The sequence below is a fragment of the Paramormyrops kingsleyae genome, chromosome 9, assembly GCF_048594095.1.
Source record: "Paramormyrops kingsleyae isolate MSU_618 chromosome 9, PKINGS_0.4, whole genome shotgun sequence".
In the NCBI taxonomy this organism is placed as follows: Eukaryota; Metazoa; Chordata; class Actinopteri; order Osteoglossiformes; family Mormyridae; genus Paramormyrops; species Paramormyrops kingsleyae.
Window position 1 is genome coordinate 2,527,132 of NC_132805.1, and position 13,886 is coordinate 2,541,017.

A 13,886-nucleotide genomic window follows, 5' to 3' on the forward strand; every position below is an offset into this window, starting at 1 on the left:
TTCTTTATAAACTGAACATATTACCAGCAAACAGAGAAGAATGCAGCTAAAGTAAAACAGTGAAAGTGAGACAGGAAGCTGGGCAGCAGAGTCCCCTGGCTGATGGGCTTTCGGCTGATGGGCTTTCGGCTGATGCTCTCAGCTGGTCAGGGGTGATCAGGCTCACTGAGGTCAGATCGCCTTCATCACCGCCAGCATTTGTGGGCACATGGGGAGTGATCAGTCTTGGAGACACAAAATCATGACACACGCAATACAGTTGGATGGCTGGATAGACCCTCTCATTCTATCCTGAGTCACAAGGGTCCAGAGCATATCCTAGAAGCTATGGGTTCTAGACAGGGAATAACCCAGGATGGAACCCTCCCCCCCCCCCATTACAAATTGCTGGTCTACTTCAGCGATGTTATTGTTGGTGAAGGCTGTTGGTATGGTTCTAAGTTCTCAGTAACATTTTTACAGGCACCTGTGTTGTTCTGTAGAACATTAAAGCCAGGATAGGAAAACACTATGCACATGATTGGAAGTTTGCTGAATCTTGGGACCTTGACAGACGGTTGTCATCGGAGCCCTTGATCAAGGCCCTTAACCCCCAGCTCCAGGGGCGCCGCATGCTGGCTGACGTACTGTGCTGTGACCCCCAAGTTTGCTCCCACCTGTCTGTGTATCTAATGGAGAGCAGGATGCGACAAGACAGTTTCCCCAGGGGTGCACATCTTGGTGCAGGGTTTCCCAATCCAGTCATTCCCTCCCAGCAAAAACGTGGACCATCTGTGGGTCCCCGCAGACTGGGTCGAATGGTGAATTCTGACGGATATTGTGATCAAAATGTAGTTTTTACCACGCAGGTTTTGTTACCACGGACACAGAGTCTTGCCACGGACATGTTCACGAGGGGATGAATCAAGTATCACCATCCTCAAAGGCGTCAGTCAACCGCTGCCCCGGTCCTCGTTTTTTGGTTTCTGTGCCCCCTCCGTTGTGATCCTCGCCTGCCTTGCCCCCCGCTTTGTGTCCACCTGCAGATGTCCGCGTTTGAGGGGGGTGGCCGGTCTGGGCACACGCTTCGGCCGCGCCTGCCAGCATCCTGGCCAAGCTGTAGCAGCCGCGCTGTGCTTCAGGGGAGATGGCCGGACCCCACACCCACCCCCGATGCTCTCAGGCACCCGGAGTGCGGTGCTCCCTGTTCTCCTCCAGCGCGCATAAACAATAAAACCGACCCCTCTAATTGAGCATGTTTGTCTTGGAGGGGTGCCAGCGAGCTCGCGTAGCCCCCTCATCGGGATACGAACAAAAGTTGTTTCTGTGGGGAAACGTTCTCCCTCAGGGGTGGGAGGGGGGTAGCAGGGGCAGGGGTGGGGTGGTGGGAGATGGGGGGGATGATAGTGTTTGTTAGACCAGATCCTGCACGGTGAGACAGAGACGCTGAACATAGATCAGGCCATCAACACAGATTCCTCATTGTACCTGAAAACCTGAATCATCACATTTGAATTGAATTAAGTCGATCTGCACAGCTAATTCATAAAACTTATTATGAATACAAACGTATAAAGATAAGTAATGAATGAGTAGCCTAAGCCAGGTTGGAAATGAAACCCCACTGAAACCAGGCCACAAAATAAACTTCAAATGTTTGTAAGGAAAATTAGAATCAAGATTCAGGGAATTCCAGATTAATCATATCAGGGAAACACGGAACCTCTTCCTTGTGCCATTTCTGAAATGAAATGTGGCGACATTTCAGTGGCGACAGAAATGATGGACACAGAATTTGTTCATTGCAGGTTTCATTTAAAGATGATCATCATATGTCAGTAACATAATATTAGGTGATACGGAAACTCTTTTTTTTGGGGGGGGGGGGGGGGTTATGAAGCAGATTTGGTTTGGGGACCTAAGGAAAGAATGAAGGGCATTCGTGTCCTGGTGTGGGAGAAGAGGAGGTGGTTGGGGAAGATGGAGGAGAGCAGGGAGACGGTCACTTGGGAAGGGGAATTAGCCAGGGGGGGGTCATCCTCATGTCTGGGCACTGGCCTAAAGAAAGGGCAGACATGCCTGTCCTCTGCGTGACCCCCTCAGCGAGGAGCGCGGGAGTTATTAGGTAATCAGCCGGCACTGGCATCTCAGCCGTGCTGCATGGGCCGAGCCAATCCTGTGAGCGGCCCCCACGCGCCGACGACCAGAAGCAACTTTCCTCTGCAAAGCTCCACACTTTGTTTTCCCCCTCTTTTTGCTTTTCTCCTGTTTCTCTTTTTTCCCTGCCTACTCGCATTACGTTATTGATTTATTTTTTTCATCTTGTCATTTACCTCACTGACCGTGTGTTTTATTAGCTGCCGTCCGGACACCCGCATTTGGTGTTTGTCTTTTTTTTTATAAAAAAAAAAAAAAAAAAAAAAAAACAGAACTTCAAGAGGAGAAGTGAGAAGAGGCAGCACAGCTGAAGTGTATTGATTTTGCCCCAGCAGTTGGGTTAGATTAAGATGCCAATACTGGAATCTCCCTTATCCTCTGGTTCATGTTGAGTTCACTTGTCATTTTCTATAATTCGAAAAAATAAAGGCCTTTAATGGTGACGCTGAGAGTCTCCACCCAGCAACGGAGACAGAGCTGCAGAATCTCCAACGTTACGAGGTAGTCGTAGAAGTGTTTTACATCCGGCTTGTAAATTTTGCAAATCCGTAAATTAAAGTTGTAAATTTCTACTGCTGCTACTGAAGATTCTTCATTACTAATTAAATTCCGTTGCCAAGAATCCTGACACACTGTCAAAAATGCAACAAGTACGATTAGAATTTTTCGAGAATAGCTAATTCTTGTACGTGTGTGAGTAAGCATACAGCTGAATGAAGACCTTACAGCTGCACGAGCTGAATATGATGCAGTTAAGTGGCCATTGATTATATCAGAGCAGAGGGAGATTAAGAGTGTCTCTGTGTTAATCTCTCTGAGACGGAAGGCTTTGAAAGTGAGCTCTAGATAATGCCCGGCCCTGATGGAAGAAACCAGCCATATCATCCAAATCCGCCTCAGCGTGAGTAATTTCGCCCAAGCTACAGAGCCCTTCCAGACCTGAGAAGCTGGTCCAGTGAAACCTTAGAGGAAATCCATTGTAAAGGCAGACTTTCACAGATCATGTGACACTGGTTTAGTGGGCAGTTGGAATCTGGAAACACTGTTTGCTTCATAAGTGCTGAGAGGATTGTCTGCCATTTTTCTGTTTTCTCTGGGCTGCAATCAGTGTCTTTAATTAAAACAACATAAATGACTGCAAAGAGAAAAAAGTCAAAGTAAATTTAAAGGCACAGGCCTTTTCTGACCCCCTCTGTTATTGGGGGGGGGGGGGGGTTTGATATGGTCACTGCCCACTGAAAGTAGTTTTTTTCTGCTGTAAAATATAAAGAAAATTACTTTTTTTGTAACTGTTGTTATGTTAATCAAATAGTACATATGCACTGCAGTACCTCATGATGGTGATGCACACAGTTACACTGTATTCAGCCAAATGTGCTCTACATGAGTGTGACTCGCTAAAATGCTGATATAGCAAATGCTTCCCATCAGCATGGCTAAAAACTATTCAGATGGCAACTCCATGCTATGGACGGCCGGCTTTCCAGGGGATACAACTGTACACTGGACTCATACGTGAACCATTCTGGAGGACCATGTTCATCCAGTGGTTCAAACATTGTACCCTGAAGGTGGTGCCGTGTATCAGGATGATAATGCAGTAATACACACAGCAAGACCGGTGACCGAGTGGTTTGATGAACATGACAGTGAAGTTGAACATCTCCCGTGGCCTTCACAGACATGAGATCTGAATATTCTTGCGCCACTTTGGAGCATTTTGTAGAAGTGAGTCAGGAAGCATAGTGACATGTGCACTGCTCTGCAAGAGGAATGGCTGAGAGTCCCTCTGACCATGTACAGGACTGGTATCTATCATTCCCAAGACTAACTGATGCTGTATTGGCTGCAGAAGGAGGCCCTACACCACACTAATAAATTATTGTGGTCTAAAACCAGCTGTTTCTGTTTCATTGTCCAACCCCTGTAAGTCTTTGCAGATTTGTCCTGGTCAAGTCCAGTTAAAGTGTGTTCCGCATCACGCCATGCTTATAAAACATGCTCTGTTATGTGAGACTTCCTGGCTGTGAAGTATTTTCAGTCCTGTGGTAGTTTGCATTATTCCATTGTCAGTAATAAAAATGAATTTCGTTTTAGAGTGTCCTTGGACAGTCTAAGCCGTGTCTGTGACGTCCTCCTGTGTCCTTGCTTTCTGGTGGAGAAGGTGTCACAGAAATGAGAGGGCATGTGCCAGTCATCCGGCTCTGATCAGGATCAGGCTAAACTGAAAAGAACCGAATGACTCTTTTAGGCAAAGTGAGGACAAGGACCCTTTAAGAAGAGCAACGTCCCTTTAAGAGCTTAAAAAGCAAACACAAAAATAACCTGCACTGTTGGACTGTCATGGATTACAGGACCATTCATGGACTGTCTTTTTAAATGATCTGTATGCTTCTAATCGTTCCTGCTACTGAAGCTTTCCAATGCACTTGTTGCCCATGGCCAATAAAACGACTTGAATCTTTGATGAAAGTACAAAAACCAGACCGTTCTTCAATGCAGAATATGCCACTATCCTCCCAGAAACATACCACCTACGCCCTTCACATGAAGAGCTGCTCATTCTAGACAAGTTGGCTCAGTATCATTACCTGAGGTGATCGATTGCAATGGGAAGATCTTTGACGTTCTGCCTCCTACTGGTTCACACGTGACACGAAGACAGTCTGTACTGTAACTGGCAGATGAGTCATGATTTTGGCGTATAATCAGAAATAGAGAAATTTCATTATTTAAAAAAAAAAATATGATGTGTTTGTATTTCATTTTGTATTTACACAGTGGTCCAGTAACATCAGCTCTATGGTTAACAGAAGGAAAAATGAAGCTTTAGAAGAAAAGAACATCATACCTATTGTGAAACAGGGAGGGGGCTCGGATTTGTTTTGGGGCTGCACAGGGAACCTTGAATCTGTGCAGGACACAGTGAAGTCTCAAGACTACCAAGGCATCTTGGAGTGAAACATACTGCCCAGTGTCAGAAAGCTCAGCTTCACTCGCAGGTCATGGGTCCTCCAACAGGATAATGACCAAAAACATACAGCTAAAAGCACTCAGGAATGGCTGAGAAAAAAACATTGGACTATTCTTAAATGGCCCTCCATGAGCCCAGATCTAAATCCTACTGAACATCTATGGAAAGGCCTGAAAATTGCAGTGTGGAGACACCACCCTTCAAACCTGAGACAGCTTGAGCAGTTTTCTCAGGAAGAGTGGCCCAAACTACCTGTTGGCAAATGTAGACGTCTCACTGTGAAGTACAGAGATCGCTTGTTGGCAGTGATTGTTGCAAAAGGTGGTGCCACAACATATTAAATTAAGGGTCTTTTTTTGTCCGCACCATTTTTATTTGTTTAATTATATAAAATACTCAACTCTAATCAATAATCAAAAGCAAAGTCTGATTTGTGTTAAATATTGAATAAACAATAAGGGATGCCATTAAACCTTTGTCAGTTTCAAGTTATTTCAGAGATAGTTTTTTGTGGAAGGGTACCAACAAATTTGTCGACGTCTGTATATGTAAAGCTTCTCATCTGCTGAAATGTGACGCAGGATTTGAAAAGGGTGGACTGGTAAGTAGGCCTGAAGCAAAGTTTAGCCCTGTGACATTTCAGATCGTTCAGATAAAGGAGGACCTACCGCAGGAAAACACACAGACTCCCGCTCTATACGCACCTCATCCATAACTGAGCTTGTAAATCAGCACTAACTGCACATATTACACTGATTCCCACTTCATGGAGCGTAGGCGTATTCAAAGGGGAATTACAGCTGCATTGAAAACCTGTCATCTGGCCAAGGAGGAATTCTGTGTAACTGGAGTTGTTACAGTGTTACACTCTGAACCTCGATGCAAGATTTTACTTTTTACTGGCATTTCCATTTGTCTCAGTATTTAACCAGCTGGCTAAATTCCCTCTGAATCTGTAATTAAGGACCCTGTGAGAGATTAAGAGCTGCAAAAGGGCCAATTTGGAACATTTCACTGAATATTTTATTTCAGATACAAATGCTAATCTCATCCACAAAAGCTTTGACGTTACTTTCCTGAACATATCTGTACTATATGCTATGTGTTAATACATGGGTGCCGGAGGGGCATGGATACCATGACAAATTCAGGGGGCCCAGCACTTTGTTGGGCCCCAAAATCCACACCCCCCCCCCCCAACCCTAATCCCAGTGATGACAACCGTAACCCCTATCCAGCCTTAATCTTAACCATAAGTAACCAAACAAAATAAAACACTTTTGGCATTTTTAGTTTTTTGATTGCAGTCACAGATTTTAATAAAGTTGAGTTTCCCCTGAAAAGGTGGTCTCCATCGCATCTAAATAAGAGATTTTTTATCACATTGTGGGGACATTTGGTCCCCACAATGTATTCTCTGCATGACAGACACACACACACATTCTAAATACAATATGGAGCATTTTTAAGCAACAATTGTAAGGTTTAGATCATTAATATATTCTACTTTTGTCTCACAGCATTTATCGGAATGCATGATGAATCAATCGTTTATGAGAACTTTAATATACATGTTGCTCTGTATTAATGGAGCCCCATTTCTCCCTCAGTGTCACTGCGCACTGCCGCAGTCCCTCAGTGTCACTGCGCACTGCCGCAGTCCACTCTTCATTTCCTACTAGTCCTTTAAGAAGCTGCTATAGGGCTATGAGGTCACATTGCCATACGGTCACAGGAGGGAGGTTCTTTGCCTTTCGTACAGTCATGCATTACAGACCCCTGATCTGTGGAACGGATGGTGCCCGATGATGTCAGAGGGTGGGCCTGAAGATGCTCCTCTGTATATGACTCATGCATATCAAGGCTTGTCTTGTGGATGCCGAATGACAATGCTGCTTTTAGGATAGTAGCACACCAGAGAAATTTTAATTATGGACTCTCTTGTTTTCTTGGTTTCTTTTCATTGGACCTCGGGATAAGAATTAGCCCAAGACAAGTGTAGCTGTTAAGTAAAAAATTAGTACTGAGAACAGAAATATCTTTAAGATTAAAATGCACTTTATTGATCCCAGTGGGAAATTTGGTAACACGTAACTCGAAGCTTTCATCTATAATGCACTATAGATACCTTCATAATGCATTATAATAGTCGGTATCAGAATTGCTTTTGTTTTGTGTAAAGATGCTTTGTACTGCATTATGAAGGTATGTATAGTGCGTTATAGTTGAGAGCTTCATGAAGCATTCGTAATGCCCGCATCAACACGGGTTATGCCTTTTTGTAAATATTTTTAGCCATGTTTATAATGGTTTATGCTTGTATTACAATGTGCTATGAATGTGTTCATAGATTCTTATAGACATGGCATTGATAGAACGTGTTGCCAGAAATCCTGGGATCCCAGGGGGAAATTTGGTGAAAGGTTCCAAGAAAAACTGGAAAACCCTTCTCATATCAGAGCTACTGGAGGCTAACCCTTTAGCCAGGCTTGGGGGCTGGAAATGTCCCAGTCAGGGAAATGTAGCCATGTTTTAGGCTCATGACAATGGAGACTGGCTTTGGGAACATGGAAGGACCCTAAGCTGGTGTGTAGATATAGTCAGCCTGACCTTCTCATATAGTTCCATAGGCTCTGGAACTAAACTTCTTGATTGGGGTGAAATCTCTCCTACTCTGGAGTTCTCCATGGTGAAACCCCTCGGGTGGGGGTGGTGGGATACTCACAAGTGTCAAGCTGAAGGCTACACAGTTGGGGTGTCCCCAGGCTACGTGATGATCGGCTCTCTCCAGCCTCGAGGTGGGGGGAGGGAAATATTCCGGCTCTTTTTGTGTGTACGCGGCAAACAGCTTTGTAGAGAAGACGGGCAACATGCTCAGGAGGATCCCTCCTACGGACTCTGTGGTCCTACTGGGAGACGTCAACGCTCATGCTAGGAGCAACAGAGATACTACTTGGGTCCTGAATTGGAAGCAGCGCATGAGGAGGAGGCAAGATGTGCTAGGATGACGCATGAGCAATAATGCAAATTCCGGCGTGGCTGTGGGATAATAGACCAGCCCCCCCCCCCCCCCCCACACACACACACAGTTGAATGAGGATTCCTGGGGATATGCCAACAGTCTCTACATGTGCACTTTTGGCGTATCATATGACCGCATGGCTTGGCGCGTACAGTAGGAGGTGCTGCTGGAGTATGGAGTACTTGGGCTAGTAATGTATGCTGTGTGATCCCTGTATGAATACAGCAAATTGTTTAGAGTGGGTTTGACATCTACCACCTCATCTTCAGTCTTGTTTGCAGTTTTCATGGATAGGATTTCAGCTGGAATGGTGTCCAGTACGGGGGATAGAGGTGACATCTCTCCTATTTTCATACCATGCACTTATAGCCTCATCCAACAAGGACTTCCAGGATAAACCTGAGCAGATACATGCTGAGTGTGAAGTACCAGGCATAAGAATCAGCACGGCTATGGAGCTCTCTCAGAAAAGAGAATTCCTGCTTTCAGGTAAGGGGGAAGAGTGAGCCTTTAGTGAGGGTGTGTAATCACCTTGGGATGTGGTTCACGAGTGGTGAGAGTGTACGTGACAGGAAGTTCGGTTCGGTGGGGGCATTTTGCGGGCAGTGAGCCGGTCCTTGGTGGGGATGTGGGTGTAAAGTCATCCGATGAAGTTCACGGTTTACCGGTCAATCTATGTCCTTTTCCTCACCTACGGTCATGAGCTGTGGGTAATGACCGAAAGAACAAGGTCGCAGGTACAAGCGGCCGAAATGAGGTCTCTCCATAGGGCTTCCAGGCTCACCCACCGTGACAGGGCGCGGAGTTTGGAGATCCGGGGGGACCCAGGAAATAGATAAGCTGTTCTTTCGTATTGAGAGGAGTCAGCTGAGGTAGTTCAGGCACCTAAGGATGCCAGTCGGTCAGTTCTCCAGGGATCTGTTCTACACTGGGTCGAGGCCCCAGGGCGGACCCGGAACATGCTGGCATGGGAAGGTCTGGGGATGCCGTAGAATGACCTGGAACCTTTGGCCTTGGAAGGAGAAGGCTGGTCTGACCAGCTCAGCATGCTGCCCCCACGATCCTCACCAGGAGAAGGGGTTTGAAGGTTGTGGTAAGAAATACCTTTCAAATCTTGTAGCTGATGTTTTACATTATGTAAAAGCAAGGGTAATATGCTTTAAGTTCAACTTATATTTGGTGTGTTTGGAATTGTAAAATACGGACGCACTGAATGCAGGCCCGACTGCCCAGGGTTGGTTCCTGCCTGCTCCTGTTTTTCCCGGGACAGGCTCCAGTTCTCCCAGCAACCCCAGTTGGGATTGAGCGGTTATGGTGATGGATGTATGGATGGATGAATGCAGGCCTTTAAAACTGACATAGTCAAATGATATAGCTGCCATATGTGGAAAAATAAAGAAAATATTATCAAAGCCTTGCATTTACATCAGATAATCATCACTATGTCTTATCGGAGTACAACAACTGGCCAGTTTGTGATAGAAGCATACCAAGTATGTACTGTAATAGAGGATCGATCTCGAGGTGTGCAGTGTCGGTCCTCGACTGACTCCAGACGTACAGGTGTATTTATTTCCCAGCACGATACTGACCAGTGAGGACGGTGAGGAGGGTTACTGTTACAATGGGCAGGTGTCCGCGGACTGGCCACCATATCCCCCCCGTCACTGGTGCTATTATACCATGGAGCTCTGCAGGATCACTCTCACTCTCTCTGTCACTCAAGCCCTGAAACTGAGCAGCTCTAAACGAGTCCAAGGAATAGTGTTTCCAACAGGTGAACAGCTGCCTGAGTCCTGGTGACATATCAGAGTTGACCATGCTGCAGCCAGCAAGGGGAAGATACCTATGGAAGGTGCACCTGCTGTTTATTGTGACAGGATCCACGCATTCTCATTACCGCACACACTTCATGTATAAATACACATTTTGTAAATATGCATAATCTGTAATGTACCTATGCATTTTTGTACGATTGTACCTTTTCAGAGATGCGGTTTTGCTAATAAAGAAAAATCATTTTCATTTTATTTCAGTGAAAATCATGCTACACCCAGATAATTGCGGGTGACGAAACAAACATCATCGGCATGATCTATCATCTCAGGGCATTCCACGTAAGAGATATGACCTACGTATGACATACGTCAAAGGGTCACACTTTAAAAGATTCAAGAAACAAGAAAAGAATGGCTAAAACGTTACAACTCTTCATCTGGTCAGAAAGCCGCTTCTGATAAACTATTGCTCCAAAAAAAAAAACAAAAAAAAAAACGCGATGCCACAGTACTGGCTTTGTGAAAGCCTGTCAAAAGCCGGTGAGCTGCAGCAGTACAAGTTAATGAGACGCATAGCGAGCGGCTATTAGTCTTGGTTTCCAGCACCAGATTCATTAAAATGTCTGATTTAAGGCGAATTAAACAGCTGGCAAAAACTACATTGCTGTGTGTGTCTGACCAGGCTGTGGTTTCATTTATATCTATGATTTATGGTATCCTTTCCTATTGCTATGTGCAAAACCCACACACTTAAGGAGAAGGAAGTAGCAACCACAATCCAGATGAATATCCATTCATTTATCCTCAATAATCGCTGAACCAGTACGGGGTCGCAGTGAGCATGGAGCCTGGTACCGTGCTGGAGGTATGGGGCTCTCTGGATGGGCTCTCCTGCTGTATAACCACCCGAAATGGATGACTGCTCATGGGGACTTCCACATGAAAGCATCATAGGACATCCTGGATACTCATGGTTTAACCAGTTCTCCATATGGGTCAAATAACCAACATAGAACCAAGATTATAATGCATGCCAGGCAATTCCTGCTTAGCTTTCCTGTGCCTTTTTAAAAAATGATTTAAAGCTGAATAATTCAACATATTGTAATTTGTCAGTGTAATTAACACAACGCATGTTTCACAGCAAGAAATGAAAGGTCCAAATATTTCATTAATATTTTATAGACGGGAAAGTACACTCCTCTGTTAGCACAAATTGTTACAATTGTTGTTATTTAATATTACATTCTCTCTTTGTGCATAACAGAGGATTGTGGGATCGTATTTTATTATGTTTAACTCATCAATATTAATAACAATAAATTATTGAAGCAACTGCAAAACGTGAATGACTCAATTAACTGCATTTTCTGAAAAGCCGTGAAAACCATGCAGATCTAATTTAAGAGAAAGTACAGTCAGTTTTAAAAAGGGAAACCCATGTTTGTATTGTTATATTCCATGTGCATGGCTAAGACAGCCAATATGGTAATATTCCTCTTGTAAGCAAGAAATATGAGAGAATTTTGTGGGAAAATGTATTCAATGTTGCCGGTTGCCATTAGCTCTATAGCATGTCACTGCCTGTCATTAATAAGAAAGTATGCTGAAAATCTTCAAATACATTTATAAGTTTGACGCTTTGGGGTATTTCCTCCCGCGACATAAGGCAGTCAAAATCTCCAGCAAATATCATAAATGCAAAATTAAAATAATATTCAAGCATTAGAGGGGTAGGTGTTAATGCATTTGTCGATGCAACGAGAAAGTAACTGACGTGTAACAGGCAAAACATATCGATCAGTTACGGTGCTCCAAAGCGTTTGAGGACAAACACCAGCAAAAATGAAACTGCTGAAAGTTAACGATCGATCCGTCAGTACATGCTTTATTTAACTCGTCGCATATAATGTCTGACTCACGGCAGGGGGTTTCGTGTTTTTGCAGTTTTAATCTCACTTTCAGCAGCACGTTGCTGTACTGGTACAAAAAGTACGTGTCTTGTGCTATAGAGAACCATCGGCATCACTATGGAGCCGACTAACCCACGTAAAGCTAATATATATATTATATGTGTGTGTGTGTGTGTGTGTGTGTGTGTGTGTCTATCTGTTTTGTAACTAAAAGTGAAAACGCGCGGGTGTCTTTAGCGGTATTTAAATTTGACAAAGGTTCTCTCGTTCCTATCGGCAACTTCCAGCTAAAGAAACAAAGAAATGGACACATTTCCGTCATCTTGCCTCAGATCAAACTAGTTTCATTTATTCATTTGTTTTTATAAAGGGGTAAATAAATCCACGGAGCCTCCGCGGTCGGAGCGCTGCGTTCGAGCACCCGATGCCGCCGCAGGGCTGGCGGCGTCTCGGCCGGGCTGAGGATCGTGGGACTCGGTGATGTCAGAGCGCTTTTGGGTCATTTGAAGGTTAGCAGCGCCACAAGGGTTCATATAAAGTTCACTCGCATATATTAGGCGATCCAATCTTTCATTCCCTGCGACAAAACTAGTAGGAGGTGAGCAGCGTGGTCGGATGAGCCATCCGTCACCGAGGGGCGACTCCGTATTTCTCTTTTTTAATACGGAAAGTGTATGATGGAAATTGTGCATGTATGCGTTTTAATCGGGCTCACGGCGCCAGACGCTCAGATCATTTAATGCTCCGGCGAGAAGGGAAATAAGGACCGGGGAATCCCGGCTGGCCGCGGCACCGAGCGGGCGGAGAATGGCGAGCGATCGCCGGGATCAATCACAAGCTTTTATCGGCGTCGTCTGTCATAATTCATTATTATAAGACTTGGGGGAGGAAAAAAACACCAAGGATCGGACGTGCCAAAAAAGGGGGCAGAGTTTGATGGAGTTGCGTCGACTTTTTTTGCACATGAATCCAGTCGGGTTTGAGCTGGAAGATCACAGCGTGTAAAGAGGGACTGTCGCGCCGGGACAACATGTTTGATTGCATGGATGTGATCGCAGTGAGCACTGGACAGATGCTGGGTTTTTACTCTCCGAGTCCTTCCTCATGCATGCTTCAGGAGAAGGCTCTCAAAGCATGCCTCAGTGGGATAGCTCCAGCAGACTGGCCGCATCGTCGGAGCAAGCACTGTACGTTCATTTCTTTCCCTGCTTCTTTTTTCCCAATTATTCGTGCATGCAAGCCGGTCTCCGAGAGCGCATTTGCCGGCGAGCCTTTCGCAATATAGCGCCTTCGCCTCAATTCTGCTCCGCTGTGAAACAATGCAGCGCTTTACCCTTAAATAAATTAACTTACACCAGCCTTGTGTGCGTGTTTCCACGCAGCGAAAGTGATACTCAAAGTGTATGTATCAAAATATATGAAAGTGTGCATGTGCAACTTTAGGACAAAGTCACAGAGAGGTATTGACCATTATGTGAAAGTGAAAAGGAATAGTTGTATGTTGTCTAATTATTTTTGTCATTATTATTAATGATGATAATAATAATAATATAAAATTATACAAAAATATTATTATTGCAGACATGTATCCAGTAGCTTGCAGTTATGGACATCCTGGCGCTTTGTCCATGATTCCCGTCATATATTTATGTCTGTGAGCAGACAACACCCAAACTGTAATGTCAGCACAGCCTTCTTTGTCACCTTTATCCATGTTTAAAAGCCTTCTAAGAGGTTTTTTTTAAAGGATTACATAATTTCATTTGTACAGCAGCGGTTTTACCGTGGTTTACGTAAGATTGCATATATTTACACGAGTATATAGATTTTAGTACTCTCGTTTTATTTGAACTGGCAATATCTTAATCACTCATCCAGTGAAAGTAAATGCCCGCAGCCTCGCATAATTATACATATCATTTTCATTAATGCGTGCGAACGCTCGGCGTTAAAGGTAATAATAGTAACTATGGTAATAAGTACATTTTTACTGCAGTCATGAGAAAAACTACAGATTGTATGTCTCAGCTCTGGGCATTTTGCGGGGCTGGTTAGGTTTACAG

At 44.5% G+C, this 13,886-nt stretch overlaps 1 protein-coding gene across 1 annotated transcript in view; it reads left to right on the forward strand.

Annotated features, from left to right (window-relative positions):
• Positions 1 to 12,320: 12,320 nt before the first annotated feature.
• Positions 12,321 to 13,886, forward strand: part of LOC111839084 (retinoic acid receptor beta-like) — a 28,719-nt gene continuing 27,153 nt past the window's right edge. Inside the window, exon 1 of the mRNA XM_023802701.2 lies at positions 12,321 to 13,010. Coding sequence (XP_023658469.1) covers positions 12,854 to 13,010 — 157 coding nt within the window. The 5' untranslated portion in view covers positions 12,321 to 12,853. The remainder of the gene's footprint in view (positions 13,011 to 13,886) is intronic.